The sequence below is a fragment of the Camarhynchus parvulus genome, chromosome 2 (genome assembly GCF_901933205.1).
Source record: "Camarhynchus parvulus chromosome 2, STF_HiC, whole genome shotgun sequence".
In the NCBI taxonomy this organism is placed as follows: domain Eukaryota; kingdom Metazoa; phylum Chordata; class Aves; order Passeriformes; family Thraupidae; genus Camarhynchus; species Camarhynchus parvulus.
In genome coordinates, this window is record NC_044572.1 from 130,357,541 (window position 1) to 130,381,893 (window position 24,353).

The 24,353-nt window shown below is 35.9% G+C and overlaps 1 protein-coding gene across 1 annotated transcript in view; it reads left to right on the plus strand.

Annotated features, from left to right (window-relative positions):
- The window catches only part of VPS13B (vacuolar protein sorting 13 homolog B), a 430,139-nt gene that overhangs the window by 344,964 nt on the left and 60,822 nt on the right, over positions 1–24,353 (plus strand). The window contains 4 exon segments of the mRNA XM_030963535.1: positions 3,984–4,183; positions 6,748–6,955; positions 7,305–7,489; positions 23,333–23,529. Coding sequence (XP_030819395.1) covers positions 3,984–4,183; positions 6,748–6,955; positions 7,305–7,489; positions 23,333–23,529 — 790 coding nt within the window.

Sequence of the window (24,353 nt, forward strand, 5' to 3'; positions counted from 1 at the left end):
ACCAGCGTGGCTGGCTCTGTGCTCTGGGACACACTCTTGCTGCTGAGCTGCCCCAAACTCAGAAAAGCAATTTTCCTCACAGTGCTATTGTTTGTAGCAAAGCTACTGGCTTTTCAAAAGAGAGGCAAGTGCCAGTTCAATGCCATTTGCTACCTTTGTTAAAATACATGTGTTTTCATTTTCTTAATTCTCTTGTCCCCTGTTGAAGTTTGGCAATTAAAATCATGCTCTGTGTTGCATTAGGTGACAGTGCAATGAACCAAACAGCATTTGCAGCTAAGGAAGAGCAAATGCACAGGGAATAATAGAAGGAAAAAAGCTCCTTCTATATTTCTACTCGTTTCATTTGGAGTTGATTCAAATGTCAACACTGAAATGTTTTTGAAAACAGAAAGTCCATGGTTTATGTCAAAAGATTGTCTTTCCCTTTGTTAACCAGGAAGAGCAAACAGAGCTTTTTTTGATACCCGTATTGCTTAAACCCTAAGTGATTGTTACTGTAAGGCAGGGATTGTTTTTATATATCTGCTGCATCTATTAAAATGGGCCAGCTCTTTCTTTTTCTATTCACACAACAGGATTTATGCACACACAGCAGTTTAACAAGGATGAAGCCTCCTATTATTGACAAATGCTAATGCAACTCTACTAATTATATATAAACCCTAATCTAAGTATGTGTAAAACTGTATTAGGGTACTCAGATTCTGTGAGATGTCTTTCTAAATCTTAGCATAAATCAAGTATGTACTGACTAAAAAAGATGTTAGAATATCAAAGTAAATGTCTTTAGGTCAAATTTTTTCACTGTTCCGTTGCAATGATCTCCACCTTTAATTTTGGGGCAAAGTAATTTTTGGAATGTGACAAGCTAGCTATTTTTAAACCCTCCTACATTGTTTCCAACCATATGAAATACCTGGATATTCCTTTTGAGCATATGTCATCATAAAGGTAGTCCTTGCAATAGCACACAGAAGCCTGGTCTAAGTTCTCTTTTGCTCCATTAGCGTGGATGTGTTTTGTAGTGCTATTGTGTTTCTGGCTGGAGTCTGACAGGGGAGGGCTGGCAGCATTTTTTAAATGCTGTCCAAAGCAAGTGCTTCATATTTATTAGTCTCTTGGAGGAGTATTTTAAAAGTCATGAAACTATTTGTTCCTAAAAGTAAATTATTGCACGTACTGAAAAGTGCATTGGTGTTCATGAGCCATAATCCAAACAGCACAAGTTAACTTCTACATGTCACAGCAATCATTTATGAAGATATATTGCTTCTTTGTGCTGCCATCTCAAGTTCACTTCAAATGGAGACTTTGATTTAATCTATTGAAACTGAAGGCAGACTTCCACAATAGGAGTTTGTGAGAGATGCATTGAAGGACTGACTGAAAATAGTGTGTGGGATGGCAAAAACAAGGGGAAATTATTCTGCGTCTTTACTTTTCTGAGGTGATTGCTTTAGTCATGGGAAAGCACTTCACAGACTGAACGTATACTTTTGGGATTTCCATAGACATACTGCCCTACTGGAACTTCTCCCAGACACAGAGATCTCTTTACTTATTACTGCTTTTTGAGGTTTATGCATACTTGTTCTTCATTTCTTTTCTTTAAGCTTCCTCAAAACATCACTACATGCAAGTTTATCTAAATGGTCTCTGCATTGCAGTTTTTCTAACAGTGAACAGTGGTTTTTTATATTGAATCAGCTCATCCCTGAAAGGACAAGTAGGTACAAGTGCTAGAAGGGACAAGGGTGTGATTCTTGTCTATACAAGAGCACTCTGGGTCGCAGCAAGAAAAATAAACATCTCTTCCTGAGTTCCTGAGCTTTTCCTGGTATTTCTAGGACACAATCCATGGATGTGTCTTGTAATATTTCATGTATTGAAAACTAACCAACACTTCCTTATTCTTAATTGTTTCTTCATTTCTCATTGTTTGCTTAGCATTTGAGAAAGGCACTGCTGATTTTGAACCAGCAGTATTATGTGCTGAATGCTCAGTTCTACTTCTAAGCTGTGGGATATTGTGTTTTCTTTGTACTTTGTGGAGCTGAGATGACAACACAAAGAGACTGCAAAGCTTAATCCTTCCAAGTGTAATCCCAGTGAAAGAAAACATAAATAAAACCACTTGTATTGTGGCATTCCTTTTCCCCTTCTGTTGTTTCTGCAACTTGGCACATATTCCAATAAAACTATAGGAAGAAATTTCTCTGTATTGAAGAATTGTGCAATAGTTACCAAGAATTTCTTCTCTTTAAAATCAAAATTCCATATAGAATATGAAAGGAAAAAAAAATTCCAAGTATTGTAGTGCCTCTTAAAATAACTAACCATATCAGGGTGTCAGGGTGTGTTGATGCTACTTTTCTTGATTATCACTGAAATTCAGTGTCAAAAACCACCTTGAACAGATCTGTCCCATAAGCCTGTAACCCATGAAAGCAGATGCAGGATTTCAGGAGCCAGCCTAAATAAAAAAACCCAAAGCTGGAACTCCTTTTGCAGTTGATGACAACAGTCCTGTTGATTGGCATGGAAGAATGTTTGGTTTGAGCCCTTGATCATTCTTACTAAACTCCAGCTGCTCAAGGGAGAGGTGGTTTAGGTTTGTGGTTCCTACTCAGGTTGGACACAGTTCAATGCCAATGTTACTGTGGGCATTGTTGGACCGCCTTCCTAGTGTTTGCTGGTTTTAAAAAAACATGCAATGTATTTCCTTCCATTAAAAAAATAGTGCTCAGAATTATGAAACTGTAAGCCCCAGGATGCAGACAGACTTCTTCCTTGGATGCTAGGAGAGATTCATAGGAGAAGTTTTATTGCATGGATTCAAAACAGTGAGTTTTGTTTTGGGGGGATTTTTCTACCAGCAAAGTTATAAAAATATAAAATGAAACTGTACCTTGAAACACCTGTGTGTAAGCCTCAGGTGGTTTTTTTAATCTTTTGCCTTTTGTAAATGTCTATTTTCATTAGAAAAATAAGCTGTGTGTATTATAAAGTAGGGTGGCATCCAACATTCAGGGTGTTGAGTCCAAGTATTAGCACCAAAGGAGATAAAAGTTAAGCCAACCTCAGATGTAGTACTTTCCATGTAAATATACAAAAGAAATAGAGATATTAGGCATGGTTTATTTTATTGAGCAGTGATTTGCAGTAAGTTAAATTCACAAGAGCTGGGATATTTCTAGATGATATTTCTATCCTTAAAATGTTTGTCTTTAATGTCAATATGTAAGTTCTGTCATAAATGTAATCTGCCATTATCATTTTTAGGTTCTATGAAGCTATGTAAAGTTCAAAAGGTTATGATATGAAAACTTTAAACTCTTTTTCTCAGGAAATGTGCATTATGTAGTTTGAGATAAGCATTTGTTTTGAATTATTTGAATTCAAACAGTACCCCTCTTCTGCTAAGTACTCCTAAGTCTAGCAAGGTGCTATGTTATAGTAATTAACCTGGACAAAAGCAGAAAGAACTGTTCAAAATCTCTATTTCCTATCAGTTTGAAATATGATCAAGTGAAGCAGCTGTAATTGTTCTTAATAGACTTTTTTGAAAAAAAATTTCATAGTTTAATGAAAAATGTCTCTTCTCATAAACCTTAAAATACTCAGAAGGCAAAAAGTCATGTTTTGGCAAATGGTTCTTTGTAAGGAATGTGGATGAGACATACCTGCTCTGTTACAGCAACATGGTATAAAGCATGGTTGACAGTGTGGGAAGAGAAAGCTAAGTGAAAAAAAACAGGAAATTTTAAAAAAATTCCATATCTCGTTGCCCAGCTCTGAAGTCCTTCCTTGGAGACCAGAGTGATTGTCCACACAAGTATTTCCATGAAAGTCAGTGGGACTACTTGTGTGAGTAATGGCTTGGGATCTCCAGGCTCATGGTAAAGTGAATTCAGGAAATAAGCACAAAAATGTTGGGAGAATAACTGCCAGTGGGATTAAATTTCTCTTTCTCCTTTTAGGAATCCATGGATCATCTTTAGTCCTTGACATAAAAGATTTCTTACTTAAAACAAGTCTCAAAGAAAGAGCAAAATCTCTGATTGGCCCTTTTTGCTGCTCTGTTAACGTGGAAGCCAAGTGGTGTAAGCACAGTGGTGATCCTGGCCCAGAGCAATCTGTTCCAAAAATCTACATTGATTTGAGAGGAGGACTGCTGCAGGTCTGTATAAGATGCTTATGGTTGTGCTGTTGAGCTGGACTGGTTTTGAATGATTAAGTTTTCAAAAATAAATTTCATTAAAGCCTTCGCATCCTACAACCGGTTGCTAGGTTGGGGATTTTTGCATGTTTGATTTGGGTAGTTTTTGTCTCACCTTATAAAATAAGTATCTACTCTTTCATGTAAACTATTGATTGAAAAATTGTGTACTGTGTTTTGGATTTTTTTTTTTTAAATACTCCTCAAACCCTGTATTTTAGCTGTATGTGTGTGTTCCTTAAAACTACTGGATCAAATTACTAACACTTAATATCTAGGGTCATGTTCTGATGGGTGTGTGTTTGTCTGTCCATGATCTACGTGTCTGTAATGCCTAGAGGAAGCCCTAAGAAGTACATATCCTTTCTTTTTAAACTTACACGAATTTCTCAGGGGAGTAATTGCAAACTGTTGTTTGTAACAATTAATACTCAGTTTTCCGTGCTATCCTCTCCTTTTTGGAAGTGCCCACAACTTGAAATCAGTCCAGGAAGCTTGGGAGTTCTTGAAATGAAAAATAGATTCTGTGAGGCTTAAACAAGTGGGCTTTAAGATATGTCTTGTTTTAATTATTTTTATTATAGTATCTATACACACCAAATGTTTTAAAATAAATACATAAATCAAGTATATAAAACACTAAAAGGAAATTTTGACGTTTAATTGTGTCAGTAAGTTTTTTCCCAGAACTGGCATTAGAAGTTCTTAGAACAACAGCACTGGAAATAGGGTTAATCAGATAATACAAATTTAGAAAAAAATGTATCTTAATGAATAAATAAGGTCAGTTTGTTTCTTTGCTCCTTTTTTTATTTGTTTTTCACAGGTACTTGGCTGACTACCTATATGTGTTGGAAATAAAAAGCTTATTTTTTTTCCAAAATTTTGGGGTTCGACAAGTACCAAAGAAGAATCTATAAATCTCAGAAAGCCACTTATTATTAGAGTATAATTAGGGACAATTAGCTTTTGCAGAAGATCATTAAGTGTTTGGTCTGGCAGAATAGATTTGAAAATGCTGAGAAAATCATTAGCAGTTCTGTTTCAAATTAATTTATTTATGGCTAATGATTTTACCAGCTCTAAAGACGACCTCACCTATCACTGTCACTTTGTATTGCATCAGAATCTTTAGAACTTATGTAAAATCAGTGCCTCATCTCTGAATATTGTAGTAGGACTTCCATGCCCTGGAGTTCCCTGCTGCTTACAAATGAATAAAAGTGTGAGATGGAGAAAAATGTTCATCCCTCCTCTGTCAGTGGGGAACTTGCGCCTCTGGGATTGGCTTAAGGTGACAGAGAGCTCCTTTGAGGTGGTGCTAGATTAGGTGTGGGACCCCGAGACCAGAGGTACTCCAGAAACCACTGCAGAGATGCACTAAATTCAGGGGTTACCTGCCTAGGCTGGGAATCTTCAGCTCAGGACTGGCTATGGCTGTGTTTCAAGAGGATCTTGGTTTATTCTGTGGGCTTACTTCTATATGCAGGGCAAGAAAAAATCTGCCTTCTTGCAACTGCATTCCCTTTATAGGCATCTTTTGATTTTTTTTCATATTTGAACATTGATATTCCTCCATTGAAAAATTTGCACTACTCTTTATGTGCATACTTGACTTGTTTGCTTCACTCACACCCTTACCATAACTTTTAAGTTACAGTCTGGGCATTTTGATTTCATCCCACACTGGTTCCATGTCTAATTTCTGTATTGCTAGTTGCTTCTTTGTCTTCTCTGGTGCTTCAAGGCCTGCTTCTGCGCATGAAGTCTAAAGTAATTGTTCCCATTAATGTAATTCTGTCAAACAGGAGCTTGATTTGAAAAAATCAGCAATGCTTGTCCAACCTGGCAGAAAGGAATGCCTTCTTGCCTTTTATTTTGCTACAAAATGTGCCCAATTTTATTAGATATTTTTCTGTATTTCTGTTTTAAACTTCAGAAGACTTTGAACTTTTAAACCTCACTTGGAGGACTTACAGAACACCCAATTCATATGCTTAAATTTTGTGCTTAAGATGATCTTTCATATGTCTTCTGTGTCACATTCTTAGCTGTGTCACTTAGTTTTAAATGTATTCCAGAATTCCAGTTCTGGAGCAACCTCTTTGAAGAGTTTAAACTTTGTATCTTTCTTTAAGGGTTTTTTGTCATGTCTTAAACTGAGAAACCTGTGACCAGTGCTAGCATTATGTACAGTTCTTGAATATAACATTTAAGATCTGTGGTCTTCCAGGCAACCTCACTGTGAATTGTTAAATGGTAGGAATTAATGTTTTCCTTCACATAATGAAAAGAACACATTTGACAAATAGTTTTATAAGGATATTTTCTTGCTTCTGTCCTTTATTTTAAAATTAAGAATGCTTGCAAGCAATTAAGGTGTAAGTAGAGCAGACTCAAAGCCATATAAAGTTCCTGTTGTTTTTGGGGAGGTGTTTTTCCCTTAAAAAATGGCTGAATATTTGTATGTAATTTTTTCATCTTTTCTCTCTCTCTCTTTTCCTCTCCTTTTTTTCTTTTTAAAGGTTTTCTGGGGTCAAGAGCATTTGAACTGTTTAGTTCTTCTCCAGGAGCTCCTGTGGCAGTACCTCGCTAAAAAGGGCAGTGTAGAGACATTGATACCTGAACGTCCACACCCAACGTGTTTTTCTGCAGAAAGGAGTCCAGCCTCAAAACCTGAGCATTCCTCAGATGATCTGAGAACAGGACTCTTCCAGTATATACAAGATGCAGGTAAGAAGGATATAATTTTGGCTCTCATTTTTTTCTTCATTTTTTCGTAGATTATAAAGTAAAAATGGTAATAACCTATTAGACATTACCTGCCTCTTACAATAAATAACTTTATATTTTTTGGAAAAGTAGTTGAAAAGACATCTGCTAGAATTTTAAAAAATACTTTAAAAGACTTTTTTGATTTCTTTCCATTAAGCTGTAATGTTTTAAAAGTCAGGGAAATTGCTTTTTTATTTTCTCTCCTTTTGATCCCAAGGGATTACTTTTTAATCACTTTGGTTTCATAAACCAGCATGTTTCTTTCTAGAAATTGCATAACAGATTGTAGCTTTCTTTCATTTGACAGAAGCACAAAAGCTGCCCAATGCCTATGAAGTTGTGTTTTACAATGAAACTGAGGATAGTCCAGGAATGATGCTGTGGAGATATCCAGAACCCAGAGTGCTCACTCTTGTAAAAATTAACCCTGTTCCTTTTAATACCACTGAAGACCCAGATATTAGCACTGCTGACCTTGGAGATGTTCTTCAGGTGAGTAATGAGTTTTCTACTTTCAGTAACAAATGAAAATGTTACTGCTATAAAGTGAAAGTTTTCAAACTCAGATTTATTAAAAAGGAGCACAAAACAAATGTCAGGAGCTCTATAAAACCAATATGAGGCACATTGCACAGGTTGAGCATATCTTTAGTCTCAAAACTACTTGTATAAACATTTTACCCACTTACCTCTGCAGTTTTTATGTTGCATAATAAGCTATAGCCAAGTTTATCAGGTTTAGTTTGTGAGCATACAGTTTTTATTCTTTCTTTTTATGGTTTCATCCATCACTCTTTGCATAAAGACTTCATTTAGTTTGAAACCGAAACATATGAGGAATGACCTGGTCTGAAATTTCCAAGTTCTAGTGGAATCATTGAAGTAAAAGCTTCAGTCTGGCTGTTCTCTCCTATTTCTGTGATGGCAGATGGCTGCACTGCTCCTAGTAAGATCCACAGGGTAGGGGGAAAGGGTCTGTTTTCTCTCATTTTACCTTGAGAGGGTTGAAGTGGATGGTGTGGTTTGACTGTGTGAGAGCATGGAACTTCTCTTTGAAGGAAGGCTGAGTGCTGCAGTCTTCATGCCCCAAAAACAGACCATACCTCAAAATTACACTGATCCTTAATGTGCTGGAATTTTTGCTTTCTAATGTATGCAGCTGGGTCATTACAATTTCTCCTGTCTAGTGTAATTCTTTTTAAATTCACTTATTCCTTGCATACATATTTTGATTTTAGGTCAATTTTATTTCTGGTAATCTCTGTTTCCCTTTTGTATTACAAATTAGACCTGTCATTTTTTTTTAATTTCAATCTGGTTGTTAATCAGAATAGTGTTGTGAGTCAAGGGAAATAAATATTTCCCAGTTCTTCCTATTTGTCCAAAACTGTTGAGTTATATTTCATTATTGCTGTGATGTTAAAAATTGCTTTTAAAATTGAATTATTCACCAATATGCTTTGAGTTATGAATAAGTAGGATAATCTTCCTCAGATAAATGGTATAATGTTATTACCGTGCACATACTGTTGGTGAGATCATGTAAGTGTCCTGCCAATTTCTTTGCTCTCAAGACAGCCAAATGTCAGCTCCTTTCAGTTACATGAAAATTAAAATTAAATGGAAAAAATCAGCTCCACTTGGCATGAGGTTTGAATCAAAGATCAAAATTGTGTTATTGTAGGCTGTCTTGATGACCTATTAGGTTGCTATGAAAGCCAGGATTTCGCCTCCTTTCAGGCTGGTATTTTTGGAGCACGGCACACCAAGGTTTTCATTTTAATTACATTACACTCCCATTATAGATAGCAGACATCATGAAAACCATTATGTATGTGCTTGTGGAACGATATGACCCTGTCCAAGGGGAATTCCAGCTCTTCTTCAAGTGGGCATACACAGCTGGACTTTCAGTAGCATGCAGGTTCTGCTTTGTGCTTCCATACAATGGTGAAGAGAAGAGAAGAGAAGAGAAGAGAAGAGAAGAGAAGAGAAGAGAAGAGAAGAGAAGAGAAGAGAAGAGAAGAGAAGAGAAGAGAAGAGAAGAGAAGAGAAGAGAAGAGAAGAGAAGAGAAGAGAAGAGAAGAGAAGAGAAGAGAAGAGAAGAGAAGAGAAGAGAAGAGAAGAGAAGAGAAGATCCAGATCGCTATTGTTGCCTCAGAGAGCGAGAAGCACCCAGCTACCAGGGGTCAGGTTCTGTCTGATGTTCATGAAATTCTTCAGATTTCTACCACCAGAGAAAATATAAATATATCAGCCAAATTAGAGGACATCTAGTAAAAAATTCTGCTTTGGGCACATGATGTGCAGAAATGCCTACAAGAAGATCCACGCTTTGGTTGTAGGCCATTAATTGTGGTAGTAATTGTTGCCTGGCTGAAGGTGGTGATTTATTACATTTTCCAGAAATGGCCATACAGCTGATGAACAGCCATTTTAAACATGGGCAGTGTGCATTTTTTTTATTAATCTTAACAGAGTTATGTGAGTGGAATAAGTAATGCAGAGAAAAATTTTAATTTCTTTAGGTAAATTGCACTTACTAAATACTCATATCAAACTTCAGATTCTAATTTAAGTTAATCATGAGACCTTTTATCAGCTCCACTTTTTCCCTGTGTGGATACATGTTAATTAATATACTGGGGATTTAGTGCATATGGAAAATTCATTAAATACAAAGAGAAAAAAGATAAAACAGTATTTATTTTATTCCATTCTTGAAATGAAACATTAGAGAAACATCTGCAAGCCAAAGACTTTAGCTTTTTTGGAAAAAAGGATCTAAATTTAAAAACAATAATGATACTAAGCTATATTAAAATATACTTTAAAAACTTTCCCAGGATTGTGGATATGTTCAAATGCAAGGAGGACCCATAATGTCCCCAGCTGTGTTACCAGTCTCCCTTAATCCTCTACTTCACAAAGATACAGTCAAAGGTGCCCTTCTGTAGTTTGTCTTGAATTTTTGCGGGTTTTCTTTCTTGAAGTTTTCCAGTTGCATGTTCTTTCTTTCTGAGTAAGTTGCTATGACATTTCATCTAGCTTTCTGTCTTTGTTAAACTTCTAGCATAATGTTTTAATCATGGCAGGTTTTAGAACTCTGTGTTTTTATAGCTATTATTCAAATTTCTGGAACTTGCAAAAGCTTCACCATAAAGAGAATTTTTCTAAATATTGAAGGTGCGTGTTATCTGGTACAGCCAAAGGGTACAGAACAGCTTCAGATCATAAGACTTGATATGAACTATATTGTTTCTGTTGAACCTTGCCTTGCTCCTATTTCTGAATTGCCCCAAGAGCTGTTTTCTTGTGCTTTACCTTGTGTTTTTGCAAAGGGAAGCAGTTTCAGTGGTCAAGTTTGTAATACTTTGTTTTTACAGTCCAAACATTGTTGCTTTTATTTGGCGGGGGAAGAGGGGGGGAACAGGAAGAACTGATGCCTCTGCCATGGCATACCACATGGCATTTCTTTGGCAGTTTGAAATAGAGCTTGGATCTAATAGTTTGAAGGAAGTGAGAATCCTAGATCTGATTGCAAGAAATTGCAGCAGGATTATATTTCTTTGAGGAGGTGGAAAGTGTCTCAATTTGTTGTTTTCCCTGATTAACAGACATGGCAAACTCTATATATCTTTAAGCCCTTTTTGTCCCATTTTCACATGTGTAAATGTCCTTTGGCTCTGTGTGATTTACCATTCTTTCAGATAACTAGTTTGTGAGGAAACACCTTTCAAAGGTAAATAATGGTATTGATGTGAGAATCATATGCCCACCTCAGGACTATAGGGAAGTCCAAACTTGGAAAATTTTCACAAAATTTTTTCAAAAGGTAAAAAGCAAGATAAAGTAGCAATTCCATTATTTTTAAAATATTGGTGATTGATATATAGATAAGTTAAAAAAGGGGATGCTCTCTGAGGCTTTTTCTGTTATAACAGATGAAACTTAAATAATTCAAGTAGACTGCTGGTAAGAGGAAGTCTTGTGGTTAAAGATGAGCAGCTTCAAAAGCCTATTTTATTCTGTGCTTAAAGAAAGACATGTATGTATGTCTTTTGTTCATGAACCAGAGAGAAATAACCTACTGATCTTGCTCCAAAAATTCAGTTACTGTTACATTTAGGTCACAGATAATTTCTGTAACAAAAATTGTGCAGGTGTTTATAAATTTGTCTCAGTGAGTATTCACATGTGAAGAAGACTTAAGGCATGCCACAGTTTCCCAGTTTAACATTAAACTATATTCTGCAAGGCAACCAGCTCATCATTACAGGGCAAAGGTCTTCTAATTGCTCTGCGATCGTCTTGTGGTGTGGCACCACTTGAAGTTGGAATCTGTGGGCAGTGATGATTCTCATTCGTATGAAACCTGACCATGAAATGTGTTTCACCCAGAACTCTGAAGCATGGTAATAGCCTTCAAGCAGATTTTGGTTTAGAATGTATGTTGAAATGTCTCCTGCAGAGATATCAGAATTGTAGAAGATACATGAGCGTCTTTAGGAACAAGAATGGGCTGGACAGTCTCAATTTCAGAGTAAGGGTTTCATAGTGTCTCTCTTCATCTCCTAAATGATGAGAGCATTGGCTTGATATGGCTACTAAGACAGTTGGAAGAGAATTTTTGACAATTTCCTCCATTCTGATTGTTCTGGTTGCCTTGGAAGTACGGATTGGGATAAAAGGAGTAAGAGTAATTTCTGATTTCAGACAATAGTTTATTATTATGCAGATAATTCCACCGTCCCAGAATGTAAAGAGTAATTGAAGAATATATTCTACATCATAACAAAGACCTGTATTTCAGAGCTGTTGTGTGATGCTAAATTTAACTGTGCTTTTACAGTTCCTTGGATCTGTCAGGTCCATATCTAAGAAAGGACAAGTCATCTTCATTTCTGTGATATTTTTAAAATTCAAAAGATGGAAAGCAGGAAAAAAAAGGAGAGAAAAATCTGTTACTGATTCAGTAGTGACTTTCACATTGTGCAGATACAATATGAAGCTAGCTACATTTAGATATTTAACCTCAAAGAAAGTTGTGTTGAATATTTGTGCTGCGGGGCTTAAAAGTGTAATTGCACTGTATGTCTAGTTTCTCCAAAGTCTTCTTTTGTCTTCCTGCAGTCTTAAGAATCTCAGATTTATGTTTATCTTTGCCTGTGATGTTGTTATACTTTTCTGATGTAATCTGGCTTTTATTTTTATATCATTTATCTTTACCAAGAACAAGGTTGACAGGTTTAGGTTGGCAGGGGCAAGACTAAAGATTGGGTGGAGCTCAACAAGATAGGAAAACAGTTCATACGCCATCGGGGAAATACTCTGCTTTTCTGTACAGGCAGGTGAACAGGACACACAAATTATCTCCTGTACATATGGAGGCCTGTTTTTATCTAGTGAACCCTTTACAGAGATTCTCATTTATTGTCATTCCATTGTTATTGTCCAGAGTTATCTTTCCATTGAGGGACGTTGCTGGCACTGCCCCATATCTCAAATAAAAGCTATGTATTGTCACAAGAGCATTTACCCAAGTGGCATGAATTTAAAAGCAGGAGAAAACCAGATTTATCTAATCAAAGTAATCATACACTGTGTAGTGTTCCAAATTCTGAGTTATCTGATTTAGTTAAGATGCATCACTAACACAGACTTAAAATTCTTTCTCCTGGATTGTCATCCAGTGGGAGATGCAAGCTGTTAAACAAAAGAAAGATAAACTACAGCATTTGCTCATTTCTCCATATGAAGTTAAAATAAAATATCTGCTGAACTATAGCCCTGACAGGTTCTTGTATTTGAGGATGTTTCCTTTGTGTACCTGCCAGGACTCCTATTGCACGCACGTGTAGTCAGCATTATAACAGCTGATGAAACCATGAATGCGTGCTGAGGTCTCCTTTTTTGGCCTTTCTTCTTTATGTAGTGTCCTAAGATACAGAGCACAGGTTAGAAAAGTGGTGATTAAGTTAACCAAATCTCAAAGTCTACTGAAGAAGATTTTAGGGCAGTGAGTATAGTTCTGAGGTTGTAAGGGCTAAACTAGGATTTAATAAGGAAAGACTACATAAATAAAACCACTGTGATAAAATTCACACAGAGCATTTCCAAAGGTGGTGAAATCTTTTTTAGGAGAACATAAACTATTTCCAACTTCAAAGGGCAAGGATTCAAAAAATTGTCTGTTACATTGCCTTACATGCATGTGCTATTTAAATAAAGCATTTGCAAACTTGCTAGTCTGGAATCTGATTTTTTCAACACTGTCATCCAATAAATAGTCATATTCTAACACCTTGTGGCTGTTTAAACAGTGGCTTAAGGAAGCATGAGCTTAAGAATGACTGACATTAGACCTACTGTAAGTCATTATTCCAGGAAGGATTTGACATGACAGTCAACAGGAAAAGAATTATGATCAATGTCAAAGGCATTAATTTTTCCTTTTAACAGAGAATACCTCATTTTTGGCTGACTCTGCTTCCCTGTTACTTTTCATTCCCTGTTGGGGCTAAAATATTCAGCTGGGCATTTGAGAGTCTGGGAAAAGTGCTTTCTGGGAAACCACAAATTTTTGATTTATTTCTTATATTCCCAAAGCAACAAGTATTTTGGAAATCCAGATGATTTGTGTGTGACAGGTTAGTGATTTAAATTCACAGTGTTACAAGATAGTAAGCTGTAAAGTTCAACCATGCTTCTTGATAAACCTGTTGGCTTGCAAGTTACTGAATCTACTGCGACACATTTCAGTACTGTCTTCAAATAATGGCACTTTTTAGATGGATGAAGAAATCATTTGTCTGGCTGTTGTGAATTGCTCAGAAGGCAAATTTGGTGTTTGGTCTGCTTTTTAAAGCTTACATTTCTTGTTAATTCTACCTTTGGATGTTATTCAAAATTACTGTATTAGTCATGCTACTACTATATAAAGATTCTATACTGTGTTTTTATTATTTCTCTACTTTGTGAAGTTGCAAGAAACTTGAAAAGAAGAAATTATTATTAAACATACCTGATCATAAACTAGAAGTGTAACAAATGCCATTTATTGTAATTCAGGGAACCTCTTTCTCAGCAGTAGATGCGGTGTTTCTGTTTGTACAAAAATGGAGGCAGGTCATCACATAAACAGCTGGTCTGTGTAAGAGGCTGGTAGGTTTGTTGTAGCTTGAGCCACTTACACTTCAGATGATCTGCAGGCGAGCAAATTTTCTGATCTGAGTTTTGCACATTTTCCAAAGTTCAGACTCTGTCTATTAATTATAAGTATTGTCTTCATTTTCTTGTAAGGAAGGAAATAGGGACTAAAGAAGTTGGAGTCTTGAGCAGATGTTGAAACAGAGCCTGTTCTCTTAGGGAATTCCAGCTTTAAATATTATTTATGAACTTCCTTGCCTGAGAATAGGATTATCTCAGACTTTACTATTTTGTTACTGGTTTGTGTGTGTATAATCTTAATTATTTTGCTGTGTGATCTTAGTGTTCCCTGCATCAAGATGAGACTGTATCGTTTGTCCTAGAGTTTCCCTGTGCAGTCTGCAGGGAGTTAAGCGTAACTTGTTGGGAATGTTAATGGAAGTTGTGCATAATTTGCCTGTGCATCACAGTGAAATTTACCCTTAGGGGTTACTGAGCCAATGAAAACTCTACCGGGTGCCAGAGGACTGACGAAACCATCAGATTATCTTAATGACAGATTTACACTCTGCCTGTGTTCTGTACTCTTCCGATTTTGTGACTCTGATTTATGAAACTCTGCAAACCCAAGTCCTTCCGGCTGTACAGTGACTTTGTGGTGCTTCTCATAGGAGTCAGGCTTTGCTGTGGTGAGAATGTGTGGTCAAAATAGTTCATATACTGAAAATTATAAGGTACATTTTCTGTTAATAGACTGCTAACCTCAATGGTCAGAGGTGACTACATTTCAACATCATAATGCTTGTATTATTAATAAATACTGAAGCCTAGAAAATTAAAAACCTTAAATGAAGTGTGGAAGATAGTTCCTGTATCAGAAAGAGACAATAAAGGGTGTTGAAAGAAGTAGGTGAGTCCCTAATGTAAGATCTGCAATCTGTATACTTTTGTTTCTCAATGCCTGAAACAATACATTAAGAGCTAATAAATTAAAGAAATATTGTTACTTTTGCTGTTCAAAAGGCAAGTGATCGTCACATAAACTCAGTCTCAAGGTGAATGACAATTACTATAGAAGTTTGACACTTAGCAGTACATGATTTTTCTGTTTAAAGTTCTGCAGAAATCTCAGTTAGCCCAATGCTATTCTGTGCTTTCTTAAAAAAAAAGCTGTTAGTGTGTTCAGAGTAATTTTTCCATAATGAAAAAAGCCAGTATCTGTGACAGATTACATTACTCCACACACCTGCATTTGCTCTGAACCTGCTAGCCTGATAAAATGATAAGTTGGTCATATGTTGTTTTAAAAAGGCAAAGAATGTAGTTCCTAATAAAAGAATGCTACATATTTCTTCTAAAAGGTTAAAAAGCATTTCTCAGGGCTCTTAAATTACCATATTCTGATGCCAGGGGAAAATAAAACCTGGGCTTAGAGTCGTGTTTGTACTTAGAGGGCTTTCCGGACAGGAAGGCAATCTTGATGCAATTCAGTAAGCCACAATACCAGTGGGGCATCACAGGTGAAAAAATTGCAGCTGTACCCCTCACCACAATGTATTACAACTGTACAGTGGAATATTTCCTGTACAGAAATAGGGCTTGGTTAACTTTGTTTCCCAAGAGTAGATCACATTAAAACGTTATAAAATCATGATTTCCTGCATTTGAATACTTGTGGTTTCTCAACTGGTTCCAATATTACAAAAGGTTTTTTTATAGCTTCTATTAGTTGAAGATGTATAGAAGCTTTTTTCCAAAGTCAGCTAAAAGGAAGTTATGTATTTTTAAAGAACGACTTTTCTCAGAAGACAGGAGTTTTCTTTCACATCTTTTCATTACAACTCTATTTGATATTTATTTTATAAACTGCAGGACAGATGTCAATTTAAATAAAATTAAATAAATATACTAATAGGACTATCAGTATATATGTTTAATGGAGTTGAAAGAGCCATAGAATCTGTTATTACTCAGATAGCCAAATAGTAGTTATTTTCATTAGTCAGCCAAAGACCTCAATATAGATAAAGGAAAAAGTTAAATTAAGCAGATATTGCATATTAAATTTTAGAGTGAGTATTTGTAATTTAAATATCCTAGCTTTAGGACCAAATTTATTTTTTAAAAAATTCAAAGAGAAGCAAAACAATTCTGTGTAGAAATTATATTACATAATTTTGAAAAACATCTCCAGTTGGGGTATCTGATTATTCCAGAGTGTTGAAAATTGAGAGTGTACCATAGTGGAATATATTTTACTGCCTGAAATATATAGGTATGTAACATTCAAACTGCTGTCAAAGTACAGAAAGCTGTAATGAAAATACAAAGGAGGCCGAGGTGGGTGGGACAGCAAATACTTTGTACAACTAAATAATTTTAATCCTAGTACTACTGCTAATCCTGAAACTACTTATACGAGGCTATATTTTTACCTCACTGTAAGTCATCTCTCTTTTTTTGGTGATTTGGTTGTTTGGTTTTTTCCTTCATGAAATGGGGATATTGGTGGTCTGTAGCTGTGCCAGGAAAGTCTGTTTTCTACACAGATACGATACAATCTTAGCTCTGAGGAAGGTTAAAAAATATTATCTAACAGGCAAGTGGTTTGTAGCATGATTTCACACTGTCAATCACACAAGATGCACAGGAGAGGAGTGTGGATGTTGAAGTATCCTTCATTTGCCCAAAATGTAAGTGTTCCACTGGTCAGATTGAATTGTGTATGTTGTGTGAACCAGGCATATTGCAGCATTCTATTCTATTTAATATTATTTTTCTTTTGAGCATATTTTCTACATATTGTATTATTTTTCTGCAGAGTTCTTTTGCTAGTTTTATATAAATAATACTTCAAAATCAAATTTAAAAGTAATGTTCCTGGTAGTTATTGCCAAGACTTTTTTCCTTATAAAAATATGCACAAAACTTTTTATTTCCTGCTACTGCAACTTCTGTTCACCTAATGAGAGAATTATATTTTTAAGACAGTTGGCCCTAAACCAGTAAAATATCTTAATAAAAGAATAGCTTTATTACAGAGCAATCAGTTTATTCATGCTCAGGAAGCTGAAGTAAAAATTGCAGTCTGGGTTGGTGTCTGACTCAGAGTTCTAGTTTGTGTTGTGTTCTGCCTCATTCACTGAGGTGGCCCTGCTTGAAGAAGATAAAACACACACACACTTCCTGTCTTCTGGGTGCATTTTTTTGTGCAGTAGTTGTTTCTGGACCAAGAACAGCTGAATTTCCAAGAGGAAGCGCCCACGATCTGAGGGACTGAGATTCAAGAAATGAATGTATCTTCTGTAAAAGCTTCTTTTCTAGCAAATACATCAATCAAAAGGAAGCATCACTGAAAGAAACATTAGGCACTCAGCTGTTAATATCTTTCTTTCTTTCTCAACTGGACAAGATGTATTTTCCAGCCTAAGATATTTAGCATGTATTTAGTTTTAAAGTTCACATTTTTATACTGAGTTTTAAAATCATATGCTTCAGTAGTTAATACTGAAGGCATAATACTTTTATACAGCCTTCATTCCACAACCTCAAAGATGTAGGCTGATGACTGTAGCTTTTTCCTACAGACAAAAAGATGTTTATGAAAAAGATGGGATTAGTTAAGAAATGGAGATGTTTTAATTATTTCTCTCCTAGCTGGAAATTATGTCCATGTCTGAGACCTGTTGGCATTCTGACAAAATGTATATTGAATAATAGGTATGATCATTTATGGTGACGTGGCAGGTTGGGGAAGTCCACTGATGCTGGCTCTCTGCTCAGCTGTAGAAATGTACCTGTAGACAGATAAGTGATGTGCACCCAGCACTTTTCAAGTCCAAATTAGCCAAGAACCCCAAAGCTGGGAGGATAACATCAGCTCACAGGAAAATATAGAAGCATGTCGTCATCTTGAAATTCTTTGAAAAGCACTTAGGGGTCAACAGTTATTTCTCTATCAAGTCTTAATAGTCTTAATATTGCACAAAACCACTAGTGGGAAAAAGAAATATCTCTAAAACACAATTAACAACACAGCAGTAACAGACTGTGTAGCATTTCTTGACCCCCTAGTTTCCAAGTAGGAAATTAAATTATTCTGGTACTGGTAGTGTGTGACACAATATATGATGAATAAGCAAAAACACAATGACATTGTAGTGCTTTAGTGGGACTACTTCATGTTGGTTACTAACATGATACTGTCTTGCTGATAGGTTAACAAGTGTGAAAGAAATTACTTGAAGTACGCAGGGTTTTAAGAGGATTTTCAGGTTTCTCATTGTTTGGCCTTTTTTGCGGGGGAGTGATGTGTGTGTGTTGGAGGCTTCAGCTCTGCTCAAATCAGAGATGTTTTTCATATGTGTTAGTGTAATATACATGAAAATTTTTGTCTTAAAATAGAGTGAAACGAGATTCAGAGAAAACAGGAATCTGCTCTCTTCTAAGTAAAAAGATTTTTTCTCCAAGGCAGCTATTTCTGAACAGTTGTTTGTGTCATGTACCTTGCCAATACACAATTTTCCTTCTTCTTCCAAACACTGCCATGCCGTTTTCAGATCTCCAGTGTCTATAGTTCACAACAGTAAAGAGAAAAAGGAGCAGCCTTCAATTTCTCTGCTTAGAGTTTGGACTGTTTCATACAGCTTTTCATTTCTGCTTCTAACCTCTGTTGTTAAACAGAGATGCTGCTGAAAAATAAAGCATTTGACTGTGGTTTTCCTCCCTGTTGCCATAATCATCCTTCTAAATAAGTGTCTTTGCCACAGTGTGTGGTTTTCTATCAAAACAGAACTTGGAGATTCTTGCTTAAATCTGAGCTCATGGTTAAATAATACTTTTATGTACATTTAAGTGACAGGTGAGTACAATCATTGCAATTAAAACTGTCTTTGAGAGCTATGGAAGAGGACAAAAAGCTGCAGGGAAGTGTCTGCTGGAGAACCAAGCTTCTTGTTTAGCAAAAAATTAAATTTGCTTTGTTTGTGTTTGCTTTTGTAGAGGCAGCCCTAGTGGTCACATTTTCTAAGAGGTAACAATTATATGAATTATGGCTTAGGTTTTGTTCAAATATTTTGAGGTAAAACCATACTTAATTCGACACGCGGTAAATTTTTTTGTTGCAGCTAGTTCACTTATTCCCACTGCTAATGCCTCAGTTCTGGCATTATAACCCCTTTCCAGGCTTTCACAACTATTATTTTTGGCAGCTGATACTGCCCAGAGCTACCATCTTTCCCTAAACTTATCCAGATCAGGCATTAGTAATAAAGCCCCTAGAAAAAATAAAGCTAGATATGTAGAAATCAAAGATTCTAAGTCGATTAAGTCTTTTGCAAGCTTCAAACTAGAAAGCTTACAGTTTGTGTAGTTCCAAAGCATGAGCTGTATTTTGTATAGGAAATCACATAATGTGTATCCTTGATTTCTTATCTCCAATGTGCAGATGACACTTTGAAACAAACTGTCTCTTGCTCTGGTAGATTTCTTGACATATTACGACATAGTTAGAAAAAATTGTAAACAAAATAATGAGGAATAATAGTTTCTACTTGCTGACCAGTCTGCATTAACTGTTCAGTGATGTTTTTCCTGGCTACTCATACTGCTGAGTTCAGCAATCATTCCTGTGCCTTTCAAGATTTCTCATAATTCACTTTAGAAGTTGTCCTGCACTACACAGGATCACAGGATGGGTACAGTGGAAGGGTCTGCAGTGGATCCTCTGGTCAGACCTCCCTATTCCCTATCCCAGAGCACATGGCGCAGGATTGCTTCCAGGTGGTTCTTGAATATCTCCAGGGAGGCTCTACAATCTCTCTGAGTCACCCACACAATAAAGTTCTTCCTCATACTCAGATGAAACTTCCACTGTGTTAGTCTATACCACAGACCACAGCCTGAACACGAGTTACAAAGTTATTACTTATTTGTGGCATAATTGTTTTCATCATTATACTTTGCCATCTTTTCCTCAAGAGGAGTTTCAATACATCTACTACCTAATGAGTGGGTGGAAATACTGAAGTACCTTTTTCTTTAATATAGCCAGGATGTGTGAAATACAGTTTAGGTTTTTTCAAATTTTGCTCTGCCTTTGTTTTGAATCTTTATTTTTAATTCTCTATATTATTCTTATCTCTCCTTATTGATAGTTTTATGGTTTTTGTATTGCAGTGCCACTTAAAAAAATATCTTACTGTACTCTTGAACTTGTTCTTCCAGCTCATTAATCTAGTGGGAATAGAATTCATCACCCTGCTTAGCCTCTTTTAAAACACCCATTACTTTCTATTCTAATGCAATTTTGTGAGATTCTCATTAAGGAAAGAGTTTTGTTTTGGGATGTAATCTAAGAGAAATAAATATCCTACATATGATAGCTTTGTGAGACTTTCATTGCACACATATTACTCACTAACATTGATAAGAAAAGGTAATTCAGATTTTGATAGACATTAGGAAGCACAAGACCAAACCAAGTATTCAAATATATTTAATCAGGTTCCTAAAAGAATGCCAAGGTATTTTAAGGACTGAAATTTAAAAGTATGCAGAAATAAATATGGCTGTATGTAAAGTATCTATGCAACCATGAAAGGCTGCAGCCTTTTGTCAAAAATGAAACACATCCTTTTATAATTATGTAATTCCAAGACTTCATGCTATAGGAAGTATGCCAAGTATTACAAAATTTAACTAAACTGAAATGTTTTATCACCAGTGGAGATTGTGAAGGTTTAAAAAGAGAAGTATGTGAGTGTGAATGGCTCCACAATGTAGTATAAAAGACAGCAGATGATGGAAGAGGCTCTTTGTGTGTTCCTAGTTAACATAGGGGAGTTCTTTGGATGTATCCATAATTGGAGGGTAGGAACATTGCTACAGTAATGTAGCAGCCTTAAGTGTTTGTCCACAGGCATTAAACAGTCAAATAATTTACACTGAGAAGTTCTGAAAAAAGAACTAAAAGTCTAGTGGCACTGAGAGGAAAAATAATCACTATAGTGTGACTTTGAAATATGGTCATAAACTCATGTAGTATTTCTTATTGCTGCTGTTGTGCACAGCACTATTTTACAGCTCGGAACAGAGAACCAAGAAAGATGTTTTCTGGCTCATCAAGCCCAACCTTCTGCCACTGGGGCAATGCTTGTTATTTTCTCTATCTAATTAACAAATCAAGCTTTTCAAAGTAGCTCTCATGAGCACCAAGGCTCTCCTTGCGCATCTCCGTCTTTTTTCTGTACAGTTTGTAGCCTTACACTTTATTCATAGGGCAACTCAGTTTTGGCACAAAATTTCTATAAAGCTTTCTTCTATTAAATGTTTCTCTCCTGAGGTGTCTGGATGGCACAATTATGTTCCTGTTGTTTAATTTCATTTAGTCTTCAACTCTCCACAGCAAGAGTTAATACAGTTTTAAGATGAAGAATTGGAAACATGACATACTTCAGATGAGTCCCCACTGATGTCCTATACAAATCAATTAATATTTACCCCTCACTTTTGGAAATATCTCACTTGATGTTTCACAAGATGATATTTGCTTTTTCCAGGCTTCATCATACTGTCTCACACTTTCCCAGCTGACATTTACAGATCTTCACCTTTTCCAATTGAATATGCAGCTTATAAACAAATGTGTTGTTATCTTTACACATATGACATGTGGGTTTTGATACTAAATCAATCCCTTTTTCTCACACTCTAGTCTTCAAAATTAAATCAGCTCTCCTGACTGATACTGTAGTGGTACTCTGTGTTATATACATTACTGGCATCAGAGGTTTACTGACAGTTATCAGATTTTTTTTTTGTCCTACATCTTGAACTAAAAAAATTTTAGAGACTGTAGTTGCTTTTTTCAGTCTTCACATATCATTGTGGTTTGACAGATGTAGTTAAAATCCACCTTTCAGGCTCTGTGGTTCCACATGTTAATTCCTCCAGAATTCTTTGGTGATTATTTATGTTCCTTTGCCCTCCCCAGCTTGAACCATTGAGCTCCCTGAATTTTCCTTCTTAACCTTCATTCCTGTTAATTAATCAGCTTACTGTCATCTCCATCTGCATTATAATCTTTACTGAATAACAAGGAAGAGTGCTTACAAAACTTTTTCTAAATTTACTTGCATCTCTGCCTTCTCTGCCATCTTACTTTTTTCCTGGTCATTTATGTATGTATGTCTATACACAGGGATAAAACAGGTAATAACGCGTACATATGCATTTTTTTCTTACTATTTGCTTTATGTCAGCTTGACTTTTAGTAATCTGGAGCATGTACAGCTGCCATACCTGTGGATTTCTCATCCTAATTCTGAAGTCTTCATAGCTGACTGAATTTGCATTTGTTTTAAATTCATATTCTGATTCACTTTCTTGCTATTACCAAAAAAAGAAAAAGGATAAAAAGACACCTAGAGTACAACCCTTTAAGATCTGTACTTTAATTAAAATTGGTTTTCTATTGCCTATAGAAATGTCTATAATAACTTTCTCTCCAATTCAGTGATGCATCGTGAAATAATCCAAGTGGATTATTTACAGAATTAAATTTAGGGATGTAATTAAGCAGAAGCCACTATGTATTTATTTGGTTTCATTTGCCTTTATTTGTCTAAATAGTCCTTGAAAGAAAAGATCATGTGCTTACAAGTGCTTCATTATTTCACCCAGGGTTTTTAGCAATGTGTTGGCCCACCACAAAGTGTTGTGTTGTCCATTATAATTTTTTCTCCGCGTCACTGATTACTTTAACAAACTTATATTTTTAATGTAATAAAACTAAAACAATTAGTTAAAAAAAATTAATGATGACTAGAGTGTCTTTGATACCATGATGTGTAGACATCTGATGGATTTTTTGGCTGCATAATACAAATAATGTTTAGATTAATTGTCTTTGTTATTCATGGTTTCCATGGTTTCCTGTGGAACAAGCAGCTATTTTTGTACAGAGGAAGAGAAAGTTGGAAGTGTTAGTCTGCAGTGATGTTCTAAAAACATTTTCTTTTAACTCAAGACAGCACAAGATCTGAATAATGGTTATAGTTAAGATTTTCTATATGACCATTTACTTTTATGTAGTTTAATTAGTTTTACACTTTTAGCATATAGATTAAACTGCATTATATTTGCAATCAAGCACAAAGTAATTATTCCTTCTCCCTTTTATCACAGGTTCCTTGCAGCTTGGAGTACTGGGATGAGCTTCAGAAGTCATTTGTTGCATTCCGGGAGTTCAGTCTATCAGAAAGCAAAGTCTGTGAGCTGCAGCTGCCCAGTATCAGCCTTGTGAGCGATCAGAAGGAGCTCATAGCCTCTGACCTGTGGAGGATTGTCCTCAACAGCAGCCAGAACGTGGCTGATGACCAAAGGTAATTTTAAAGAAGGAGGGGAAAAGACATCTGATGCTACACTCCTGAGAAATCTGTTTCAAGAGACTTAGAAATTAAGATACTTTTTTTAATATGTGATAAGAGCAGTTAGTCCTTCGCGAGGTTCAGACTGTGGCTCATCTTCACACAAGGGCATGGAGTGTGCACAAAAAAAGCTTTCCTTTAGGTTCATAGGCAGCCTGGCAGCATCATAACCATCCATTTTTTGAATACAAGGCTTACTGAAAAGTGCAGACAAAAGAAGGCTTAGGTGTAAGCCTTACATCCATCCTGTAATGTAGTCGTAAACATTCTTCCCCCATGCAATACTTTCACATCATCTTAATTCTCTCCTCAGTGCAAGTCAGCAACTATTTTAAAGATACTGAACAAAATGTTATTATTTCAATAGTATTGCATTATTCACACAGATTACTTACTATGCTAAAAGAAAAAAAACTAATCAGTGCTTTTTAAACACTGGGGATCCATTTTCCATTATATTTGCAGCCAGAAACACTGTGCAATGACAGCTATTCACTCTGTTTGCATTCATTCCATTTTGGTTAATATGTAGAGTAAAAGAAATAAGTATAAGTTCTGTCCAGAAACAGCAGTGGAATTGCTTTCAAAGACCTGCTTAACATTTTATATTTAGACCAGAAAACCCAAAATTACTCTCTTGGCCCATTGGTATTTGCTGATTCTTGCTTCTTTGTTTATGAACCCAAGCTTCAATGAGTATGTAGCATCCATGTATGTGTTAAATGAAGCTACAGAATTCAGAGAAATCAGAGAATATGAGCATGGCTAACAGAATCAAT